Raw genomic sequence first — 25,541 nt, 5'->3', positions numbered from 1 at the left:
CTGATATTCCTTCAAGTAAAGAAAGTCAATCGCATATAAGGTGTTTGGGCTTTTAAAAAATATATGTTGTTTTCATAGTCTGAGCGTAGCCTTGAATTAGCCCGTCATCCGGCTGGATATTTATAGCCCACTGATAGCCTAAACTGATTCACTGTAGTAAGAGCATTATTGGGGTTGCTGTTTATAAGGCCTAGCAGATTTCAGTTCCACATCAAAAGCATGAAGACTGTCTTTATATATCTTATAATGGACTACTAGTTACGTCTTTCTCCACATTCGCTCAGCTTGTCTGCATTGTCTTTTCATCATTTGGACTGCTCTTAAGTTTCTCCAAGGGGCTCTCTCTTTGCCAGTTCTCTTCCTGAGTTTAGAAGGAGCGTCATCTATGACAATCTTAACTTTAGAGTTAAACAAATCAAGGAGCGAATCAACAGAATCTGCAGATATACTTGGTGCTAGCGATGTGGCCTTCATAAACTGCATTTATGCATTTCTTTCTGACAGAGACAGATCTGTTTTTAATAGCTGGAGTGATCAACTGAAGTGCAAACTGACTGAGCAGAGGCATAAAACCAGTGACCTCCTTGCTGTGAGGCGATCGTGCTACCCACTGCGCCACCATGATGCCCCGCTTTATTATTATTATTATTATTAGTAGTAGTAGTAGTATTAATGGTAATAGTAAAAAAAAAGCAATAATGACTGAAGTAGTAATTTCATTTGAAACTACATACCATAAGAAAGCAGCTATTTACATTTTTAATAAATATGTAGTGATTTTGTTTAAATTGTTCGTTAACTTTAATTAGTTTTTATAAATAAATATATATATATATATATATATATATATATATATATATATATATATATATATATATATATATATATATATAATTATTATTATTAATTTTAATTTTTGCCCAAATAAAATTATTAATAACCCTATAAAAGTATATGGGAAATGTTCACTTTTTGTTTTAAAATCAGTTTTACGTTGAGTGATGTCACTTCCTTTGGCTCCTGTCCTGCTCTAGTCAGAACAGAACGGATTTGGACTTGTGTGAGACAGGTGATGTGAATGTGCTCCGCGATAAAAGGTTAAAATATTGTCGATTAGGTTAAAACGTTTGTTCATATCAGTGGATGACATGTTTTGATGATGGACTGAGTCAAAAAGCGTCCTTGTTAAGCATTATTTTTCAGTATAAAGTGAGTTTTGATGTTATGAGCTGGTATTGCCTTGGTTCAAGTTACCGCCCGCGTCAATTTTTTAATGGCTGTTTCGTGGGTCTGTGTTATTTAATTCATTTATTTATTTATTGCCGGTTTGTGCAAGTTGCGATCGAGTTCTAGGAGGAGTGTTTCTACCCGGCTTATCCATGATTGGATGACGCCCGTGACGTCACTGGGGATTCCCAGTATATAAGGCTGACAGCAATGGCGGTTCAGTCTCTTTCTCTGTCTTGCAGACTCTCGCCCTTCCTCAGCTCGGGCGGTCAGGCTGGCGGTGCTCCGCAAGCCAGGCGATCATCCATCTACATGCCGCTCTCTTTAGTGTTTTGTTCTTGTTAACCTTTTGATTCTTTAGTTCGTAAAGTGTGAACTAGTTTGTTTATTTTGATACTTTGTTTTGTAGCAGGTAGTGGTTTTTTTTCATAGTCACGTTTTGTTATTTATTTAGTTTAGCGAAGGTAAGCAGTGGCCCGGAAGACTCACCTGTTTTTATTTCTTTTACGGGAGTTGAAGGTAAGATCTGTCCATTTGAAAACAGTATAGCCAGAGACCTGTTTTCCTTAGCTGCCCTACCTGTCTACTTGATTTTTGTGAATGTTTTGTCTCTTTTGGAAATCTATGACTTTGAAGATTATTGACGGGATGTCAATTTATTAATTCAATCGTCTGTGGCTTTCATATGTTGGGCTCAAACCTTGAATGTTGTTGTTTTGAGTTTTGGGCCGTAACAATGGCGGATATGCTTTTTCTATCGACTTTGCAGGGCCATGAAACCCCCTTGTTTCAGTAGTTTTTTTTTTTTCACACCTCTACTTTCGAAAACGCCAGAAAAGTGGGCGTGTCTAGCTCTGTTTAGGGGGGAGTTCTGGAGAAGCAAAAGAGGGATGGTGTGGGAGTGTCTATTTGACCACGTGCTGAGTTTCGGAGTCAACATACACACACACACACACACAAAGGGGAGAAAGTGACTGTTTACATGGACATCTGTAATCAAATTATTTGCCAAATTATTAAATGGTGGACTTTAACTGCAGTTTGGCACTTTCACTTAGGGAATTAATTCGTTGCCCTCGTGACAAATGAGATGTTTGATTCGAGGATCTGCTCTAAGCGTGTATTTTTTATGCAATGTTTGATACTGCACGGCGAATGAGAGAAAAAAAATAAACTCTGCATTTCTCTGTAACTTAGATGAACTCGGCAGGTAAGCCGCGTTTGTTATTCCGGTCACAAAATGCGGTGAAAATCCTACACGACAGTAATAGTTTGGTTGTGGTGCTAACATGTTTACACTTGGTGCAATAGTTAGTTCGATACAAACAAACTGAATAAACAAAGAGCACTGGTCGCTCACTTACCAAATCTGTAGAGACAGGACAATCCAAAGCAACTAGAACCGCGTCTTTATTAAGAGAAGCGAATCCGGATCTCCATTTGCAGATAAGAATAGGTCTCGGGTAAACAATGTTCCTTAGACACGTAAATTATTGTTGTTGCATACACCGTAATCCACATGTGATTTCAGCTGAGCTCTCACAGAGAGAAAATTAAAACAAAACTTCACTTTAGCAAATTAGGAAAGCAACACTGCACACTTGTTTTGCCAACACAATGTGGCGTCTCTTTCATCTACACTTTAACCTTAATGAAGTTGCACAATAGAGCGCGCTGATTGGTTTGAACCAAGTCTTACTTATGCATTAATGCAGCACACTTGGAGATGTAATACAGTACACCCAGGTACAGTCGCCCAGTCTACACGCTGGACGCTAAGATCTCATGACCGTGACGCAGCTTCAAAAATTAGTTTCAAACCGGAAGTACGAATTTGCTCGAAATAACGCAAAAACGACCAATTTACTCTTTTTAGTGAGAGATAGGTGTCCTAATAGTGTTTTTAGCAGTGTGGGACACATATACGACTCAAAAAATGTGTTTTGTGACCCTTTAAACATAGTAAAAAAAAAAAAAGTGAATCGATTATGTCTTTGAAATTGTCATGCAGTTAAAATTGTCAAAAGATGTTGTTTAAAGAAAACAAGAGAAACAAATTGTTTGATGTAAAACGAGTTTATTGTTAAATGAGAACGTAATTGGACTTGAGACAGAACAGAGAACTGAGAGTGTGTCAGTGCGGTGATTATCACTGTCCTGTTTTTAATAAACTGCAGACGTGATCCACCAAAGCCAGTGGTGTCAGGGAATTCTTTGTGGTGGGGGACGAAGTCCGCTACAAATATTTAACAATTACATTTTTTTTTCCATTTAATTAATGCCGCCTTGATGAGCAGAATCATTCTCTAAAATAAAGTTGATAAAAAAATAAAATAAAAAAAAAAAGCTCAAACTTTTACCGGTAGTATATTTTTTACTGGCAGTCGTCCAATCTTCTACTCTGCGATGAAGTAAAAAACAAAAAAAATCACTTTCTGCCTTTTATTTTAAACTCTTCATTATGAAATCTAAAACCCCGTTAACTGTTTGCGGACCAAGCGTGTGAGTTGACAAACTAAAATCAGATGAATGGTTGAGGGCTGACTGCAAATTGTCCCGTATATTGGTGAGTCGTCCTTTAAAAAATATAAAATAAAAAAAAACATCAAATTAAAACAAATAATATGCATAACTGTACATTTAAATCAGTGATTCATTCAATCATGAAAACCATTATGTAGTTTTCCCATCAAGTGTTTAAAACATGGGGCTTTTTCCTCTGTTGAGCACAAATGAAGACCGAAAACAACTTGCGCATATTGTAGGGTTGACAAATGTAAGCGTTAATGATGACTTTGCTTAAAAATAGGGTATCCCTGGGGTCTTCAAGTCTTAAATCTCAAAAGCTAAATTTTAGGTTTTAAAAAGTCAATCTACCGAAATGTGTTGTAGGTCTTAAATCTTTAACAGGTCTAAATTTTATTGAATTGTTTTTTTCCGATTCTTGGTAGGGGTTATAGGGTTTGTGAATGGATATTTAAATTAATTTAAAAAAAAAACTTTTTTTTTAAAATTATTATTATTGTATTAAATTTATTACACTAATATTTTTATGATAGGGGAGGTGAAAATCTTTTCTAACTTTCCTTAGCATTAAGCCCTGTATAAAAGTTAAAAATTTCAATCATAAAGGTCTTAAAACGTCTTAAATTTAATTTAGTGAAACCTGCAGAAACCCTAAAAAAAGATTTAACTTTTTGGATGATCCACTGCTTTAAGCAAATAGTGCTATACCTGGTTACTTCTGCACTCGGTTCACTTATGCCGCTGCTTATTTCTGGATTTACATTTTGATGAAGGTTTTTGACAAAACCAGTGGTTAGGTCTGAAGCCTCCCCCTCAGTTAATGCACTAAAAATGCTCGTCTTGGTCCTCGTTTTTTTAGGAGCGAGAACCATTTTGGGTCAATTTTTCTTGCAGCCCTTAAACACAATGAAGAGTTGTGGATTAGAACATAAGAAAAACAAACTGTATATAAATAAATAATAATTATATTCACTGGATATAAAAAGTCTACACACCTCTGTTAAAATGCAAGACTGTGTTGTAAAAAAAAAATTAACTACAGAATCATTTTAGAACTTTTTCCCACCTTTAAATGTAAACCATAACCTGTGCAATTGCATAAAAACAAACTCCTCTTTTTATAATTTCAAAATTGCATCATGCTTTGGGGTTGCTTTTCTTCAGCTGGAGCCTTAGTAAAGGTTGAGGAAATGACGAACAGTGCTAAAACCAGTCAATACTGGAAGAAAACCTTTAAGCTTTTGCTAGAAAGCTGAAGAGGATCTTCATCTTTCAGCATAATGATCCAAACCACACATCCAAATCAACAAAGAAATGTCTTCACCAGAAGAAAATTCAAGTTTTGGAATGGCCCAGCCAGAGCCCAGACCTGAATTTCCATTGAAAATCTGTGGGGTTATCTGAAGAGAGCCGTGCACAGGAGATGTCCTCACAATTTGACAGATTTTAGGCAGTTTGCAAGGAAGAGTGGGCAAATATTGCCAAGTTAAGATGCTGATAGACTCGTACCCAAAAACACAGAGTGCTGTAATAAAATCAAATGATGCTTAAACAAAATATTCCCTCAAAAGGTATGCAGACTTGTGCAACACCATTATTATATATATTTTTTTAGTTCCCCACACCTGAAAGATTTGAGTTAGTTTATGTTATTTGTACAGGATATAGTTTACATTTAAAAGGTGGAAAAAGCTCTAAAATGTTTTACTCTAGTTATTTTTTTCACAACACAGAAACCTTCCATTTTAACAGGGATGTGTACACTTTTTATATCCAGTTTAAAACAAATTTTAAATTGACCATTAGTACTTACTCCTAGCAAATCTCTAAAAACATTAGAGGACATGTTTTCTCCTTGTATGCGACGTGGAATCTCGTCTTCTGAAACTAAATAAGTTTTTCGCTGGCCAGTAAGGGCTTGGCGTCCAAATACTGGAATGCTAATATCCTCGTTGGGGGTTTCTGATGAGCAACTTGCCGTGACCTCACTTTCATGACCAGCATCCCAGTCTTCTACTGTGTCTTCTTTTTCTAATGCATCACTTGCTTTGCGTTTTCTATTTTTTGATGTGTCTTTTTTACGTCCCCTTTTTCTTCTCCCTGATTATCTTCATCAGCTATAGCTTGTCCTGTACCGTCCTTTGGGCATTTGCTTTTTTGTTTTGTAAGAAACAGGACTTCTCCACCTGGAATTTAAAGCATTGGTGTAAATAAATAATTGATGTACTGCATTTCAAATGCAAAAAGAGTTAAATGAATTCAGAGAGGCCATATAATCTGAAAGCTGCAACGAAACATGCTTGTATTTTTCTGAGATTGTTTTTGATTCGTGATATAATCAGAGAATGCACCTCTTATGAATCAAGATTAAATTGTTTTTAAAGTGTTTTTGAAACACTATTAGAGTTTTTCTAGAATGACTGCAAAATGTAATACACATTTCACATTACAGTTTCAGCTGTTCAGTGTTTAATAGATGTTTGTTTTTGAAATGGCAATTACTAACAACTGCAGAACACACAGATCTCACAAGATGTTGGAAGGCAGTTCATGTGACTGAATGCACCACATTCAGAACAGCACACCTAAAAGTAAACAATGATTGGGTTTGTAATGCCGCAATGCGGAAATTATAGTAAAAATCTCACTGGGCTTTTCCTCCCATAGACTTCCATTCATACGCACGCGAATGCGTCAGACCAGAAAAGCAAGGTCATGCGTCAAAGTTTTGCAGGTGGCTGCGGTGCAAAGTTCAAGCTTGGCGAATTCTGACCTGCGAAAGCGCATCACTTGACTGCGTGAGACCAATCGAGGATCAAAACATGACCTCTCTTGACAGAAATTTAAAACATTGAGCAATCGCTCGCGGTTTTAATGTCTAAACTTGTTTAATCCCAGCCCTTTTCGCAGCGCCGTACGACAGAATTCTGCACACACAAACTCCTAGTATGCCCGCAGCTTTACTGCGATTTTGTTTCAACATCAAGACAAAACTAATAACCTTGTCCTTCCGTAACAGACCCCAACACACTGTGCATTCTATAGCTCTATCTGCAGAGAAAATAAATAGGACTCTCATCGAAGACAAATCAACATACAACTCCAAACCAGAAAAAGTTGGGAGAGTGTACGCAAATTAAAAAAATAAAAATAAAGCTATTTCTAAATTTTCTTTGACTTGTATTCTTATTTCAGACAATCCAACAAATATTATTGATGATGTTGCTCATGCTTTTTGTTTGTTTTTTCTAAATTAATACATATGCCAATTTTGGTTCTTGCAACATATTTCTAAAATAATAAAGCTTTTACCCTTTTGTAATGTTTCCATTGCTTTTCACAACACTTAAATGTTACGACAGTAACAGAGTACTTTCATTGTAGATCAGTGATTCTCAAAGTGACTCCTGTTATCAAAAAATGAGAGATTCACTGCTCTTCACTAAACTATAGAAACTTTAATAAAAATTTAAATACGGTGAGTAAAAGGTGAACCATTTTATAGCTCAATTAAATTTCTTGTATAGGTCATTGACAATTTTTAAAAATATTTTCTGATGTTTGTATTCTATCATTTGAAACCAATTTACTCCCCATATTTGTAACGTTTTCAGCTAGGCTTTTATAAAATTAAAGCTTTTTGGGTTTCTACTGGGTAGCTTTGAGTTTGTTTGTTTGTTTGTTTTTAAGAGGGAGGGGAGGCATATCCCGTATTTTTACACCCCAGTGTTGACGGGTATGATTTAGTGTGGAAAACTATTTGAAAACATTAGCAAAAACTAAAGTATTTACCTTGCAGATAATATACATAAGGGCATCAATTACCTATCAATAATAATATTTGAAATAAGAAGAACCAAGCTTAAAAAAAAAGTACAAAAATGCATTGCTCACCACATCTGCTATGTATGCTGGTTCATACAGTGCTTTGAAATAGGCAAGGGAAAGATTATATGGTCCTATTCAGCCCACCAAGGAATTCAATCTGAGCTCTGGGTAGGAAAGAAAGCAGGAGAAAAATTAAAGCTTATCAAATCTGTATAAATGACTAAAAAGCAAAATGTATGTTTATGAAACGTGTTTATTCACACTCACCAGTCAAGATGAACAGTTTTAAATAGAAGATTATGCCTGTAAAAAGTAAACAAGTTATTAAGTTAACGAGTAATAGAACAATATATAGAATATATATATATTATATAATATATAGAAACAATATATAGATTGCATGCAGTAAAATATCGATGGTCCTGGATCAACATTAGTGAATTTACACTGTAATAAAATATATTTGACACTTATTAAAATGATTTTTTGTGATTCAAGATCAATATTAGTTAATTTATGCAGTACATTGAGATGGTCTTTTGAAATTGGTCAAGTAGAAGCCATTTCTTCACTGTTACACTTTTACATTTTCTCAATTGCTTTGGCTCAATTCTCAATTGAAACTTTTAAAACAATATCATTCACATCAGATTAGCATTGTAAATTAATTCAAGCTAATTGCAAATGCTTTGGCATGTGTGCTGCCAGTACAATTGTGATGTAATGCACCCGGAATGGGTCCACCACAAGGCGTGAGAGGCCTGACACCACAAAAATAAAACAATCCAAAAACCAATGGCCTGAAAATTATTTTAAAAAAATTAAAAAAAAAAAAAAAGGAAAAAGTGACGTTTATTTACAAGTATTTCAAAAAATAACGTCCAGTAAAATAAATAAGTGTTTCAATGCCACCAGAGATATGTGCAAGAAAATGAAAACAAAAAGCAAAGTATTAAACAAAATGCAAAAATACTAAACACAATGTAAAAACGTGTATACACAAAACAACAAAGAAAACTTACATCCACTATATGCCGATATTTACTCACAAAAAAAAGATGACTCTACCACATCTAGCTGGCTAGCCAGGTAAACTGACTTCGACCTGGAGTTTGGCTTCTACTTTTATATGCTAGACTGCGCCCCCTTGACCGGAGCATCTATCATCAGGTAAGTACCCTTTACCAGCTCACCTATAACTCGCCTTAAAGCGTCTTGTCCACATAAAACACACAAATATTTAAAAAGAGAATAATCACATACAACACAAACACAAATAACCATTAACGCATCATGTCTTTCTCTTATACAGGACGGACAATAACGATGGAGGTACCCACACAAAACAATTATGGTATAGTCGGATTTAGAGCGCGTGGTAGCGTTTTTTCATTGAAAATAATTGGTAACAGTGGGTAACACGCGTCATTCAATTGGCTCCGCGCTGAAGTCTGAACCGTCCGTTTCACTCATACAAACAAACAAAAACTCGGAAGACAATGTGTGTGTGTACATGTACGCATCCGTGTGGCTGGAGGTGAGATGAAATACCTTACACCAAAGAGCATAGAATCACCAAGAGGTGACTCTCTAGTGCGATTTGGGAAACAGACACTAGATAGCGCGGCGGCCATTTTAGAATGAAAACTACAATAGAACAATAACTAGCTGCCGTCAGAGGCAATTCTTATATATTACACTCTATAAACATACACTTTAGTTAAAGTCAATAAATAGTCAGTTCAAATTAATCATTAGAATAAATAAATAATGTATATTTGTTGTTAATGCATGTTAATTCATTTAAAGTTATTTAACTAAAACTATAAGGGGGAGGGGGGAACCTTTTCTTGTTATGTTTAGCTTGGGAATTATTTCATTGTTGCAATCATATAAAAAAAAATTGAAATTGATATGTTTTTAAGAACTAGTAAAAATGAAATGAAGACAATTATTCAACAATATGTGAGGGAGAGATGGCAAAAGAAATGGGAAGAAGAAAGAACAGGAAGATGGTATTACGTGATTCAGAGCATGGTGGGTAAAAACAGAACAGTAGGGAGAAATAGACGTGAGGAAACTGTTATTTCAAGGTTAAGGTTTGGACATACTGCGTTGAATAGTGGACTGTTTAGAGTAGGAAAACATCCAAATGGATATTGTAATAATTGTAAGGAAGAAGAAAGTATAGAACATATCATAAAGAAATGTATATTATATAAAAAGGAAAGGAATATGATGATAGACATTGAGGAAAATAAGGTAAATATAAATATTAATAGTATGTTAAGTAGTAAAATAGTAGATAGTAAATTGAAAGCTTTATTAATGTTTCTTAGAGAAACTGGGTTGTATAATAGAATATAAATTAATAAGTATAAGAGGGAAAAAAAAGTGTATAAATAATAATAATAATAAATAAATATTTTTCAATTCTAAACCCACAATCCTAACCATTAGATGGCGAAAATGCATCATAAAGTTGTTTGCCAACTGCCAATAAAAGTCAACGAAGAAGATTGTTGCAATCAAGATATTCTTCCGTTGCACTACAAGTGGTACTGCCTCAAGGTGCTGTGCTAAAACACGTTTTTAAGGATTAAGAAGTGCAAAGAAGTTTGTTTAAGAGAAACTGCAACCCTTCAAGTTTATTCCTCTTGAGTTAGAGAGGCCAATGAGGTATGTGTTGTATGGTGTTAACGTATGTGAACATGTATGATTATGTGTCCGTATGTAATGTATAATTAGCCAATTAAGTGTATTTCTTTACATGTTGAATGTGCACTTTATCTTTTGGTTGTATGTATGTAGTTCATTACGTTCAACACAAGTGTGCCGCAAGCCTACGTTTGAGTGAAGGTTTCGGCCGTTAGATCGCCCCCTGGGGGCTGGCTGCAGTACAAGTCATAAAGCCCGCCTCCTCCGTGTTAATGAAGGAGACTTGAGCCCAAATAAAAAAAAATATTACACTTGCAATAAAATGTCCCGAAAGATAGTTCTGGTCGATTAAGGCACTGGTTATTGTGCTGAAATAGGTGCAGATCTTCATTTTTGTAAACAGTTTGTTTTTAGCAGTAATTTAATGCTGGGCGTGTCATCGTGATTGACAGCTGTGATTTACAGTTTCTCAAAGCGCGGCGTCTGAGCTTCGGCAGGAGACTGAAGTAGACTGAAATGTTATTATTCGATTTCTGTGTTATTTTACCATGACAAAATGAGTTCAGCAGTAAACTATAGTTTCTGACATACATGATCCTGGTGGAACACTGTTTATTCGCAAAGTTCAGGGCATTTTTCGGGCTTTATTAGTTTGCTGATACACGCCTAGCCACCTAGATAGCAAAACACAGTTCCGGCTAGATTCTCGCCTGCCGGAGACTTATCTCTTAGAGCTCAGACTGACTAATGTTACCTCTGCTGGACCTACTCCGGATGCCTGGACTCACTGCCCGATTCCAGTCCGAGTCAATCGAGCCAGATGCGGCGGCCGAGCGAGCAGGCGCTGCCGCATGCGAGCCGGAATCAGCCCGCGACGCCGCGAGTAAGTTGTGCGCTGCGGCCTGGAGCTGGCGCGATTGAATATATAAAACCCTCATATTTGTTAACGTTATTACATCCATTTGTGTTGATATGACAGCAAACGCATGCTGAGAAGTTCGGGGGGCGTAGTTGATTTTACATAAAGCGTTTGATTGGAAGCTCGACTCTGCTCATTTTCGCGGCTCCTCCTCTGGCTCCATCAGACAATCCTTCTGCGCATGTCTGGCTCCAATTTCAGCAGTCTTTTGCGACAGTTTGTGCCCGTCAAGCAATAATAATGAAATTAAATACTCAACACCCACAAGTGTTCTGGCAGGTTTTCTTTCTCAACCGGTGGGCAGTGGGCCGCGGGCCGCGAGATAAGTTCTATATTAACTCTCTATTATAATATTATTTAGTTTTTTTTTTTATGTAATAAAGAATATGCTATAATAAAATGATCGAAGTAATGCACTTTCTCCTGTTCTCTTCAAAGAGAGTGAGAATGTAGTTGTTAAGATTGCAACTATGCAGTTTATTTATAAGGATAGTGCCTATTTCAAAATATAATTTCTAAAAGACAGCATTTTAATATATTTTTATAGTTTTAGCTTTATATATAATTATATTTTTAAATGTTTTTTTAAATGCTGATAATAGAAAAATAATAGAAGGTACAACAGATGTATAATATGTATTATTTATTTTTTATATATATATATATATATATATATATATATATATATATATATATATATATATATATATATATGAGGTAGGCCTTCAAAAACTGATCGGAGAAAGAAATGGGCCCCAAAGTGAAAAGGGTTGTGAACCCCTGTGTTAGACGTTATCGAGATTTAAAATACATATATTTGCTATATTTGAAAAACATTGTGTTTATTCATGAAGCAATAGGAGTACGTACACAAGTGATGATGGCTTGAGTGGAGCTGCAAACTGGTATTGTTACAGCATGCCAGATATATGCATAATCGCATTTACTAAGAAACCCCATTAACTAAATATATAATGTTTACAAACCTAGTATTGTTTTGTAACATGTTGGAATTTAAGTGTATGAAATAAACACAAACAAATTGTTTGGAAAAACAGTCATTTCTGCTCTGGTCAACTATTTAGTCGGGTCTGATTGGTTTACTAATGTCATGTTTTTTCCTTATTTGTAAGCTACTAGAATGCTGTTCTGATTATAAATCAGCACATGTGATGATAAGAATTTATCAGATATCAGTATACATCATGCAAACACTATAAAACATGCTGGGTTGTCGTAACCCAACACTTAATCAAATATGGACAAACACAATGTTGGGTTAATTTTTTCAATGAAATTCATTCATTCATTTTCTTTTCGGCTTAGCCCCTTTATTTATCTGGGGTCGCCACAGTGGAATGAACCGGATGCAGCGGATGCTCTTCTGCCTGCAACCCACTGTCATTCACACACATACAGTACACTACGGAGAATTTTTAGCTTACCCAATTCACCAGTACTGCATGTCTTTGGACTTGTGGTGGACACCACAGGGAGAACATGCAAACTCCACACAGAAATACCAACTGACCCAGCCGAGTTTTGAACCAACAACCAGAGTTTTGAACCAAGGCAACAGCACTACCAACTGCGCCACCATGTTGCAAAATTTAAATGATGCTTTTTAATGTAATAATTGATTTTGTCCATATTTGTACCAACCTCTTTTCCTTCTAGAGTGTTCTGAAAGCAAATGCAATAATAATACAAACTTAAAAGTGTGAGTTTTTAAAAGCAGTTTTATTTCAAACCAAGCCACATCACCACACAACAGGAAACAAATGAAAACCAGGAAGTGAATTTAATCCATGACACTCATGTGCTTTATCTTCTAATAAATAAATCGTTAATTTTCCTTTGGCTTAGTCTCTTTATTTATCAGAGGGCGTCACATCAGAATGAACCGCCAACTTATCCAGCACATGTTTTACACAGCGGATGCAACCTAGTATTGAGAAACACCCATACATCACGCGGCCATTTTAGTTTATTTAATTCACCTAGAGTGCATGTGTTTGCACTGTGGGGGAAATAACTGGAGCACCAAGAGGAAACCCACACCAAGATGGGGAGAACATGCAAACCCCACACAGAAATGCCAACTAAACCAGTCGGGACTTGAGCTAGCTACCTTCTTGCTGTAAGGCAACAGTGCTCACCACTGAGTCACTGTGTCACCCCCGGCTAAAGACATGTTCAAATCGGTTCAGACGTTGTATTTCAGACATTCGTCTTCAAACAAAAAAAGAAGCTAGTTGATGCAACATTTATGTCAACATTGGACTACGGTGATGTTATCTATATGCATGCTTCGTCTCAAAGTCTGCACGCATTGGATACTGTTTACCATGGTGCACTAAGATTTATATCTAATTTTAAATCTCTTACTCGTCGTTGTGTGCTGTATACTAGGGTAGGTTGGTCTGCTTTGTCCATTCGTAGGCTTAAGCATTGGCATATCCTTGTTTACAAATCTAAACTGGGTTTACTCTCATCATATTTACAGAATAACATAACACAAGTGTGGACTGAGATGGGGGGAAAGGCTTTTAAGTACGCAGCACCCTTCCATGGAATAATCTACAAACAAAGTTGCAGTTTAAAGAGTTGATTCACTAAATGCTTTTAAAAAGAGTATACATGGTTTAGAAGTTGAAACACCGGCTTTTAGATGCTTTGAATAGTTTGTCAGTGTGATTCATGTTAATTGTTTTTTGTTTGTTAGACCCATGTGACATGTGTACTGCCTAATCTCGGCCAGGACACTCTTGTAGAAAAGACTTTTAATCTCAATGTGTATTTCCTGGTAAAATAAAGGTTATAATAAAAATAAAAAACGCTCCTGTGTATAGGACTAGTTTCTTTCACACATTATCCAAATCCTTCTGTTGTGTTTTGACTGTTGTAGCCAGGCCTGGATTGGCTAATCGGGAGGCCTGTTTTTTGGCTGCGACGGTCGGTGGTCCTAGCTGCCTACACTTTCAGCATTTTCACTTTTAGTCATTTATTTGACCACAGCCTCACTTTTTTTATTCATTTGTTTTGCCACAGCCCCATAAGCAAAATGCAGCCTGCAGGTCAATCGACCCCAAACAGCAGCACCTTGGTGAAAATAAGAATTTGAATAATTAATATTAATGAATATTACACCTGCTCAATAAAACATAGATGATTCACTTCATTAATAAGTCTGACATAACTTGATCAGAAATCTAAAAAGGGGAGAATCAACGGTGACAATATAATACTTAGGTGGTCCAGTGGTCAACAACGTTGCATTACAACACTGCCGACCCATGTTTAAACCTCACCTGAACAATTTATTATTATTATTTTTTTTAGTGTTAAGGCAGAAAATACTGTTTAGGTTGCTTATGTACATGTTTTATTTTTAGTGTGACCATCATTACAAAGGACTGGATATCTATAAAGAATTTTGCACAGAATTTATATTCAGATATTGCAAGAAAGGACATTGTGATGTTTTAAAGAATAGTGTGGACCACAGGTGTCAAACTCAGTTCCTAAAGGGCCGCAGCTCTGCACAGTTTAGTTCAACCCTAATTAAACACACCTGATCAAACTAATTGAGTCCTTCAGGCTTGTTTGAAACCTACAGGGTGTTGGAGCAGGGTTGGAACTTAACTGTGTAGGGCTTCGGCCCTCCAGGAATTGAGTTTGACACCGCTGGTGTAGGAGGTTTAGCTACCTTTCATTGTTCTCATATTTATGAAAAACATTTGAAGTTGTAAAGCAGCTGTTTCCTTGAAAAAGACAATCGTGTCATTAGAAACTGAATTGGAAATGATGTTATTTAATATAGTCAGTTGTGAACTGAAGTGGGCTGGTCTAAAGCTTGAAACTCCAGGGCTAAAAAGGAGTCCCACTCTGGTCGTAGCTGTGAAATAAATGAAATCATAAGCGTATATATGGATAATGCAACTGTCATGCGCTCAAAACCTGCTGGAACTACTTTATACCAAAGGCCCTTTAAGCCAAGTAGTTTCACTCGTCGGCCATCTTTAAAATGCCGCTCAGGCAGTATGGGCTTTCTGTTTAAATGGATAAACATCAAATTCTCCAAAATTGCTTGCCAAGCTTATCATTTCATTTCATATTATGAAACAACAATTACATTAAGCAACAACTGTCTCCTTGTGTTCATTTCTAAACGTTTGAGCCACACAAAATCTGCATAAATTTACATCTGGTCAAAGCCCTCCGGAGAAATGTCAGTCGGTAGCGATCGCTGTCTGGTTCTTGTACTGAAAGGCGGGCTTTATTCACCATACAGCGATCGCTGATTGGCTCCTGTGTAGAAGGCGGGGCTTCATTCTCACATTGACAGTTACACTTTTCCCCATTTAAAAGTATAGGAGTGACATGTCTTGTGTATTCTATAGTCTTTGCTTATATCTTCGAATGTTCACCAGCCAATCAGAATCAAGCATTCATTAACATCCTTAGCATAATACAGATTATTAGATATTAAACCTGTGATAAAATCAATATTAATAATCAGATGAATGAATAACTGCGGTTGATTGTTTAAAGAATGATACACTGCCAGCTTTCTGTTGGCGGAGGAGGACGAGCGTTGGAGACCTCAGAGAGAAAGTCCTCTCTGCTCCTGTTGTTGATGATCTGCAGGAGGCCTTGACTCACACGGTAGGTTTTGCTGCTGTCAAAAAGTTTGGCGTCGCTGTGTTCAGTCACATAAACCCTGCTCAGTTTACCATTGCCGTCCTGACGCACAATAATGCGGTCCTTGTTACTGTCAGGTGTATTTCGGCTGTATTTTCCCCTCACATAATCTGGGAGCTCGTCTGCATTTCGGTAATTCAGGTTTCCCACTTCATAGTATGGGAGATTTTGAATGGGCACGATGTGATCTTCATCTTCAATTCTGTTATTAAACTTGTGGAAGCCAAAGTCTCCATTCTCGGGATAGGAGGACTTGGGGATGATTTCCCCGTAACCTATGTCTACATATTCACGAGCAAACCAGTAGAGCAGATTGAGGCCGTGTCTGGGCTCCGGCTGACCGAAGCCTGACTGTTTGAGCTGAGAGAGTTCATTCAGTGTGCCTTTCACCATGATGGAGGATCACTGTGAGGGACAGAAAGAGGAAAAAATATATTAACAGAAAATTATACACTCAAATCATACAAATGCTGGGTTGTTGTAACCCAACGTTGTCGTCAAATTCATGTAAACCAAACCATTGGGTTAAACGTGTGTCTTTTAAATTTTATTAAAATCATAATAAAAAAAACACATGTATATACAGTTGGTCAGAATTATCAGCCCCCTGAATTATTAGACCCACTGTGCATTTTTTTCCCCCAATTTCTGTTTAACGGAGAGATTTTTGTCTACACATTACTACATAATAGTTTTAATAACTCATTTCTAATAACTGATTTATTTTATCTTTGCCATGATGATACCACTTCGATACAGCTTAAAGTGACATTTAAAGGCTTAACTAAATAGGTTAACTAGGCAGGTTAGGGTAATTAGGCAAGTTATTGTATAATAATGGTTTGTTCTGTAGACTATCGAAAAAAAATAGCTTAAAGGGCCTAATAAATTTGACCTTACAATGGCTTTTAAAAAAATTTAAAACTGCTTTTATTCTAGCCTAAATAAAACAAATAAGACTTTCTCCAGAAGAAAAAATATTATCAGACATACTGTGAAAATTTCTTTGCTCTTTTAAACATCATTTAGTAGATATTTAAAAAAAATAAATCAAAGGGGGGCTAATAATTCTTACTACAACTATATATATATATATATATATATATATATATATATATATATATATATATATATATATATATATATATATATATTGGGTTGACCCCAAAATTACAGTTTGGTCCCCTGAAAAACAGTAAAATGACTAATGGGGGGTGTCAGCCCTTTAATACTGATATAGTATTGTATTTTTAATAATATTAATAATTAAAATGATAGATAATATAAATACACATTTGATCACCCCTATAACGGTTCATACCATTGTGAAGGCATAACCGCACCAGCCAGTTTTTGCAGGAAAATATTCATTCAACAGTCTGAAAGTGCTGATGTAGACCCCCGATTAACATCGAAAGTGTTCAAAAGACAGCCATAATTCAGTGCCTAAAAGTAAGTGAAATTAAATGCATGGTTTGTATTATTTGACCTACAGTAACTTTTAAAACAGTTAATCAGAGAATACTTTAAGGCAGAATACACAAAATATCCCTCAAAACACTGAAAACTTAAATGCTTTTATTAATAAATTAGATGTAATATGAATAAATACATACATTTGTTTCCCTCAAGCATGAATTACACAAACCAACATTACTGAAAAAGTCGAACCCCACAATCGTCAATGTATAATTCGCAAACCGCATAGCTAATAGTTATAGTGTTATAATTCTGTTTCTCAAATAGTAAAAAAAAAACATGTTATTAAGCTCATTATAGCTCACTCTGTGATTATTAAACACAAAAGTTTGTAAGTTGTACCTTACAGATGAAGAGTGCTCCTCCAAGCGTTACAGCAGTGATGATCTGTAGAGAACTGCGTCTCACTGCGCAGCAGAGGAAAGCACAGTATTTGCTCAACTCTTTTTGCAACACACTAACTTCAACAAAAAATAAAAAATGAATGCATTGTCGGGAAATAGAAACTTGAGCAGTTCGGAAAGGAGGGGGTTTCTGGGAAGTTGTTTTAATGTGAACAGATGTTAACTTCATGTCCTGCTCTCTATAGATGGAGATGTTATTCATTCATTCATTTTCCCTGGGCTTAGTCCCTTATCAGGGGTCGCCACAGTGGAATGTACTGCCAACTATTCCAGCGTATGTTTTACCCAGCGGATGGCCTTCCAGCCACAACCCATTACTGGGAAACGCCCATACACACTCATTCACACACACGCACACACTCATACAATATGTAGATTCTTTAATTCACCTACTGTATGTGTATGGACTGTGGGGGAAACTGGAGCATCCAAAATATTCAGATGATTACCAATAGCATATTTATGATGTTTACACAAAAATAGCTCTGTTGTGAGTTATTGTAAATGTAGTGATGCACTACAAAACAAAAATCTTTAAATTAGCAGTTTTCTGTATTTTGTTTTTCATGTTTAAATTTTCCTATTTATTTATGCTTTTTTTTTATGCATTATGGGAGCTTGATCTTCCTTACCACAACTTTTAACCATCAGAAGTTCAGAAAAATAACTTTTATGAACATATTTAATAGTGTAAAGTGATATATTGTCTAGGTTGTTGTTGAATATCTCAGTACAAAAACCTTGTAATAAACACTAAGCACATTTTCTGTTATTTTACAGACCTATTTCTTTCTCTCTCTCTCTCTCTCAATATATATATATATATATGATTTCTTATACACCATATTATTTTAAACTACTAAAATGTCAAAAAAGTCACTTTGTTAAACTTGAGTCATCAACATCAAATGTCGACAGAGCAGAGATCAACACCCTATAATGCAATTCACAACTTTTTCTAAACAGAAGACACTTGTGAAACACAAACCAAGGAAACTCCTACACTGTAAACGATTTCTTGTTAAATCAACAGTAAGTTACTGGCAACAATTATCCAGTAGCTGCTGTATTTCATAAAACGGTAACATTACTGTAATACTAATTACATTAGTATTACATTTACTGTAAAATGTAATACATCATTTTACTGTTGTTGATTTTTACTGTAACACCAATTACAGTAGTGATACACATACTGCAAAACTGAAAACAGTATTTTATTGTACATTTTTACCATGAAGAACTACAGTATTTTAACGTTACTTTCATTATTACTGTATAGTATTTTAGTTATTAAATGTTATTTTATTTTATTTAATAGTGCTACTTTATAATGGGTAAAAATGTTCAAAAATTGCACAAGTGTTATTTTAACTGTTCAAGAAATACAAGAAAAATAAAGAAACTGAAACTTTAACTTCACAATAAAGGTTTATTGTGTAAACCATGCTAAAACAGTAGCAATAATTCAATATAACAAAGCAACAGAACACTAATAAACAATTGATCATTAAAACCAGTCAACAATTAATGCATCAAAAATTATTACAATTTTAAAAACAGGTGAAAATACTGCTACAAGACAGGAAATGATGAAGGCCAAATGATGTGGAAAGGGACAGTGAAAAAGGGCAGCAGCACTTCTGATGATCCTGCAAAAATGACAGGCAAAATCAATCACTGAAGTAAAAACTAATCATCCCTCAAACCATTTAATTCATTCAGAAACGAAACACTGCACTGCTGTTATATATATATATATATATATATATATATATATATATATATATATATATATATATATATATATATATATATATAACAGTTATAAATATATATAACAGTTTTTTTTAATTGTTTTTGTTGGTGAAATACAGTTTTTTTGTCAATTCACAATTACACTAACGTTAATGGGGAAAAGATCAGCGGGCATTGTTCTTAAAGATTGCTATTCAGGTGTCCACACAGGTGTGTAAAAAATAAAGTCTCATCTTAACTTAATGTCCGACTCTGTATAGCTCGAATATCTGATTCCATGATCACACTACTAGTGCTTCCACGAATTTAAGAGGGGTGAACACAGTTCATTCTCACTTTAAGAGGCTACATATTTAAAATTAAATAAATAAAAATAATCTAATTTAACGTGACTAATGTTAATAAAATACTTTTAGGCTTTTAACACGTATAAATCCACTTCTAACTTACAGATAAGATTGCGTTAGAGAACATGAAAGCCGTGGGTGATTTTTTAAAATAATGCTAATGATGAGTTACTGATATTTGGTTTGCATAAAACAAAGTAATCACTAAGCATTCATTTTTGGCAAAATCTGCAGAGAGGCTTAGCGACACGAGGAAATGTGTTAAAGTTGAGTAGAGAACTAAAGAGCAGTCTAACCTACTTCATGAAATGTTTGTGGTAATATTCTGCGGTCAATTCGTATTACTGTATTTTAATATGCAGCAGTGATGGCATGTCAGCGAGACAAATAAACATTTTATCGAGTCATTTCATACAATTTATTTATTTATTTTTTATACAAACCCTCTAGTGACATTTCCTCAAACTAAATCATCATAACGTTACTGTGCACAGCATCAGTAAAACGTTGAGAATAATTTAAATACTTAATTTTTTAAAACAGTCACTACTGATTAGAAACTAACATTAAATCTAAGCTTACAGAAATCCTGTATGCATGACAATATAAAGATGTATTACTCACTGATGTCGAAGCACTTCCAGGTCATCAGAGATGACAGGACAGAATGTGTGCTATCAAATGAGCTCTTGTGCAGCCTTTGTTGGACATCCAGGTAGTATGTTCACCCACACTGTAAGAAACAAAAACAGAAACAATTTATTAAAATGTGAGGGATAGTAAACATGTTTGGTCTACAGAGAGAAGAAAATGTTTACTTTAAAGCATTGATCCTAATGAATCTATTTCTAAACTACATTTAACCTTATCACGGAAACAGGATTTTTGAGCTTTTAGACCAGGGGTGCTCAACCTTGTTTGCTTTAAATTAGAATTAAAACAATAAATCTCTATGTCAAATAAAATACTTCAGATCTAAATAAAGCAGGTGCTTTTACCTAAAGGTTCCTTCCCTCCAGTTAGTTTGGCTGCAAATACCTCCACATCTGTGCTTTATTCGGTTCTTGTCTTAAGAGTAACTGGTGTCGCATTCCAGGTCCATCACAATCTGGGCTAGAAGGACAATATGACAGAAGACAAGACACATATAAATAAAAGTCTCAGAATAAAATATTTAAAGGAATAGTTTACTATTTTGCCACTATTTACTCCACGTGTTTTAAACTAGTTTCAATTTCTGTTAAACACTGAAGCAGATATTTTTTAAGAATGTTAGTAACCAGTAACTATTGACATCCATATTTGAACCAAATTTCTTTAAAAAATACGAGTTTGTGTTCAACGGAACAAATTAAATATGTAACTATTTTGAAACAAGTGGAGGATGCCAAAGATGCTATTATTTTCATTTTGGGGTGAACTGTCCCTTCAATTCAAGTGTCAAGCAATAGTCATAAAAACTGATGTGTCGCTTGAGGAAAACTAAATCAAGTACCTTCTTTGAACAAGCAGAATCATTATGCCATTGTATTCAGTGATTCTCTTTTACATTTTACCACTATAAAATGATAGCTTCAACATGCAATCCATGTTAAGACAAAAATGAATAGCATAAAATAACATATTGAACTAAACTTACAGTTTCCAGGCTGTTTGAAAAAAAAAAAAACACATATGCCCAGTAAAATTGCTAATAAACACAAAGACAACAGTTATAGAAAAAAATGTTTGTCTAATATTTACTCAGCACTTGGTAGGCAAATAGCATAGCCGTGGCTGTTTTAACACCAGATGTTTTTTTTTACTTAAAGTTTTCTTAGGAACTGCTGGAAGAAGAAAAAGAGGTTGTACATGAAACTCCTCACAACAAATCTGTGAACAACTTGACATTTAAAAATCTAATCAAAATGAGGAAGACATCGACATTACCTTGAATAATCAAGTGAGGAGTGATTGGTTGCATCAGTTTTTCAACATCAATTACTGTAGCTGAAAAACAGATAAATATAATAAGAGTAAAATAAGACTTAACATTAATTAATCTAAATCTATGGTACAACCATACCAATCTGTATGGGGTTAAAATACATTTGTACACAAATCATTCCCTGACCCCATCAATTTCTCTTAGATTAGGATGGATATGACTTTGGCTTATATCTGTGTACTCAGAACGTACACTCACCTCAGGTACACCTGAACACCAAAAATTAAATGTACAATTAATGACACACTATACTGTACATCAAGCTCATTAACATTATTGAGAAATAGACAATTAATATGTATTTTGTTAATATTAACGTTAGTTTAAAATTATTCAACTGCATTTAATTTTCAGCTCCATTTAATAAAACAGTTAAGACTCATTTCATTATGAGTTTAGTTTAAATAACTAACTTACAGTTGAAAAATTTTACCAAAATGATAGCTTAGTCATAATGACTAAACGTTATGTGAAGACCAGAGCTTACCTTAACGGTAACGTTAAACGTTTAACTTTTGATGGTGACTTCGCCTTCATCTCAGTGTTGTGCTGAAATAGAGAATTCATTAATGCAGTTACAATAAGTTGAAGTTATGTTTTTCAGGTAACTTAACGTATGGTCAAAAAGTCACTCAAGATAAACTTACTGTATCTAAGTTAATACCTCGCAAACACTACAATGACCGCTTGGCGTCTGTTATTTCTTGTTTAAAATACCGTTTGTTAACGGATAGCGTGACATAACATAAGAACCTACAACTAATGTCACTTGGTTAATTCTTTTAAATTACACACACAATACACAAAAATACTTATAAAACAATCCTTTAACGGACAGAATTTCACTTTAAAACACTTACTGAGGATGAATTCGCTGGATGAAAGACGACAGGTGAATTTCAAATTAGGAGAGCCGTTGCCTGCATGTCGAGTCGTGTCCGTTCGGTTCTATGAATCGGCTCCTTAATGAACAGTAAAGAATCGAATCCGCCTAAAACAGATTCCTTTTTGTATATGATTTATTACTATTTCGTTATACTGCTTGGCACAAGCATTTACTGTATACACTAATTATACACTAATTGCATATTGCTGAATGTGCTTGTGAACACGTGTGATCAAATAATTCCCGAGCAAACGGTTCAATACGATTCAGAGTCGCTCGAGTGCTGAACCGAACCAGTGCAAACGTGATATTGATTACAATATAGTAACATTGTTTTTTATTCACTTTACCAGCGAAATTATTACATATATCTGACCTTGACAATACGAATAAAGTTCGTTTGAAGTGTTTTGAGAATTAATATTTTTTTCTCCCAGAATTCATTTCACATCAACAAGCAAATGGTAATGGCGGATGAGAAAGCCCAGCTAATATAAATATTGCGTTTAATATGTCACGAAATGAAATTTTAACAGTGTTTCATGCGAGAATGTAGTTCTTACAAACTTAAATCTGTGGTTTATTTATAGATATCATGTGTAAATTGTAAGCGTGCTTTGCCGATAGCGGAGATTCTGACCTCCAGGGTGTCCATCATCACTCATGTATCCGGCGAAACGAGGTTATAATCGGCTAGACATGTGAGACTTGCCCCGGTCTTAGATGGCTCTATAATGAATGTGTTATGAAATTTAGTTTTAACCGTTTTTCATGCGGGAATGTAGTTGTTTTAAACTCAAGTCTGTGGTTTATTTATAGAGATGGTGGGTATTTTAAAATATTGTTTTGAAAATGCGGAGATATGTGACCTCCATGGTGATGACGGGTGCCCTAACCTCATGAATCCGTCTAAAGCAGGCTGGTCATTATGACATTTAAGCTAACTTTGGTTTCATGAATCAATTACTTTTGTTCCAGTTTACGTTTTGGTTAAGCACAAAGTTATGTTGATTAAAAATGATTTAATATTTTCATGTTAACCTTATAAAATTAAGGTGCAGTACACCCAAATATGGAAAACCAGGGGACAGCTTTATGCACTGAACAGTCTGAAGAAATAGGTTATTTTATTTTTCTTCACAAAATACTTTGTCAAAAAAAATAAACATAATAAAAATATAAAGTGTGTGTAGAGTTTTTCATGGTCATTTGCAGTACTGTATTTAGATGCACAGTAACTGATTTTTTCCCAAAATTCATTGTAAAATCTGCAGTAGCATACTGTTAATCATGTTCACAGTATGGAAATGTTGAGAATACATTATCATGCTGTGAAAACAGCAATATATACAGTAACACACTGTGCACAGCTTATACAGTAAACAACTGTTGAGAAATGCAGTATAATACCGTGAAAACAACAGAAATCGTTTACAGTGTAATAAACAGATATTTTTACAGCATAGTTACACTCTAAAAAATGCTGGGTCGTCATAACCCAGTGTTGGGCCAAAAAGTGTTATTTAAATTTTATTAGAAAAATCTTTCCAATTTAGGGTTTGTCAATATTTGACCCAACATTTAATGAGTACAATTCTTAGGAAATAATGTGAAATACTTGACTAAACTAGAGGAAAAAAAAAGATTTTACTTCTATGCATCTATACGGTCTATGCATTTCACCCTGACACGTTGAATTGTGTAACTGTACTCTCTGGCAGGATAATAAACTGGTAAAAATCTAGCAATATTTTTGCCAACACAATGCTGTAAGAACAATATGAAGCCAGATAATACATTCACTGATGAATGGAATTGTGTTTCGAATTTACAAATTGGATGTGCATTTTTAATCGTGTTTTAAACTTCTGAATTGGATTTGTGTATTTACAAATCGAGTTTTGAACTTACAAATTGGATTTGTGTATTTACGAATCATGTTTTGAATTTCTAAATTGGGTGTTTTTGAATCCTGTTTTGAACTTGCGAATTGGATTTGTGCATTTATAAATCGTTTTTTGAATTTGCGAATCGTGTTTTGAACTTACGAATTGGATTTGCTTTTAAATCGTGTTTTGAATTTGGGAATTGGATGTGTTTTTGAATCCTGTTTTAAACTGACGAATTGGACTTGTGCATTTATAAATCATGTTTTAAATTTGCGAATTGGATTTGCTTTTAAATCACATTTAAACTTACGAATTAGATTTGCTTTTAAATCGCATTTTGAACTTACGAATTGGATTTGTGTTTTGGAATCCTGTTTTGAACTTACGAATTGGACTTGTGCATTTATAAATCGTGTTTTAAATTTGCGAATTGGATTTACTTTTAAATCGCATTTAAACATACGAATTGGATTTGCTTTTAAATCGCGTTTAAACTTACGAATTGGATTTGCTTTTAAATCGCATTTAAACTTACGAATTGGATTTGCTTTCAAATCGCATTTTGAACTTACGAATTGGATTTGTGTTTACGAACAGTGTTTTGAACGTATGAATTGGATTTTGTACATTTATGAATCGTATTTTGGACTTTCAAATTGGATGTGTATTTTTAAACTGTTTTGAACTTACAAATTTAATTTGTGTATTTACGAACTATGTTTTGAAATTACGTATTGGTTTTGTGTATTTATGTATCGTATTTTAAATTTATGAATTGGATTTGTATTTTTAAATCGTGTTTTGAACTTACAAAATGGATTTTTGAAATGTGAATTGTGTTGCGTTGTATGATTTTTTTTTTTTTTTTTGCAAATTTATTATTTGAGACTGATCTGGCTCCATACTACTAGAAAAGAAAAAAGGAGGAA

At 34.7% G+C, this 25,541-nt stretch overlaps 2 protein-coding genes, 1 long non-coding RNA gene and 1 pseudogene across 9 annotated transcripts in view; all 4 read right to left on the bottom strand.

The window, feature by feature from the left end:
• The window catches only part of LOC147837535 (uncharacterized), a 29,246-nt gene extending 11,544 nt beyond the window's left edge, over positions 1-17,702 (bottom strand). The window contains exon 1 of one of the 2 annotated variants that reach the window (XM_087237772.1): positions 17,684-17,702. The gene's annotated coding sequence lies outside the window, so the exon portion shown is untranslated. The remainder of the gene's footprint in view (positions 1-17,683) is intronic. The other variant, XM_087237775.1, reaches the window with a different exon arrangement.
• LOC147837536 (uncharacterized) lies at positions 2,124-13,352 on the bottom strand (annotated as a pseudogene). Its single transcript, XR_015477295.1, has 4 exons — positions 13,318-13,352; positions 5,567-5,840; positions 4,462-4,649; positions 2,124-3,826 (listed from the first exon to the last, which is right to left on the bottom strand). The product of XR_015477295.1 is annotated as an uncharacterized LOC147837536 (transcript).
• LOC558721 (uncharacterized) lies at positions 12,880-18,053 on the bottom strand. Of its 3 annotated transcripts, XM_087237782.1 has the most exons (3): positions 17,684-18,001; positions 17,184-17,308; positions 12,880-16,267 (listed from the first exon to the last, which is right to left on the bottom strand). In XM_087237782.1, exon 3 carries the CDS (start codon positions 16,253-16,255, stop codon positions 15,707-15,709), a length of 549 nt encoding a protein of 182 aa, XP_087093908.1. In that variant the 5' UTR covers positions 16,256-16,267; positions 17,184-17,308; positions 17,684-18,001; the 3' UTR covers positions 12,880-15,706. The 3 variants fall into 3 exon arrangements, with proteins under 3 accessions (XP_087093908.1, XP_087093907.1, XP_087093909.1); XM_087237781.1 differs by lacking the exon at positions 17,184-17,308 and having other exon boundaries at positions 17,684-18,053; XM_087237783.1 differs by lacking the exon at positions 17,184-17,308 and having other exon boundaries at positions 17,689-17,806.
• A 1,104-nt stretch (positions 18,054-19,157) lies between these two features.
• Positions 19,158-22,941, bottom strand: LOC137495825 (uncharacterized). Of its 3 annotated transcripts, XR_015477048.1 has the most exons (6): positions 22,698-22,941; positions 22,325-22,386; positions 21,780-21,839; positions 20,849-20,963; positions 20,475-20,583; positions 19,158-19,397 (listed from the first exon to the last, which is right to left on the bottom strand). It is a non-coding gene; the product is annotated as an uncharacterized LOC137495825 (long non-coding RNA). The 3 variants fall into 3 exon arrangements; XR_015477047.1 differs by lacking the exons at positions 22,325-22,386; positions 22,698-22,941 and having other exon boundaries at positions 21,780-21,920; XR_015477049.1 differs by lacking the exons at positions 21,780-21,839; positions 22,325-22,386; positions 22,698-22,941 and adding an exon at positions 21,594-21,685.
• Between the last annotated feature and the right edge of the window lie 2,600 nt (positions 22,942-25,541).

The sequence above is a fragment of the Danio rerio genome, chromosome 1 (assembly GCF_052040795.2).
Source record: "Danio rerio strain M-AB ecotype USA chromosome 1, GRCz13ab, whole genome shotgun sequence".
Classification (NCBI taxonomy): domain Eukaryota; kingdom Metazoa; phylum Chordata; class Actinopteri; order Cypriniformes; family Danionidae; genus Danio; species Danio rerio.
The sequence above is the reverse complement of the archived record's forward strand: the minus strand, read 5'-3'. Positions and strand labels throughout refer to the sequence as shown.

Coding starts and splice junctions, on each gene's coding strand:
- LOC558721 (XM_087237781.1), bottom strand. CDS start 16,255: ATGGTGAAAGGCACACTGAATGAACTCTCTCAGCTCAAACAGTCAGGC.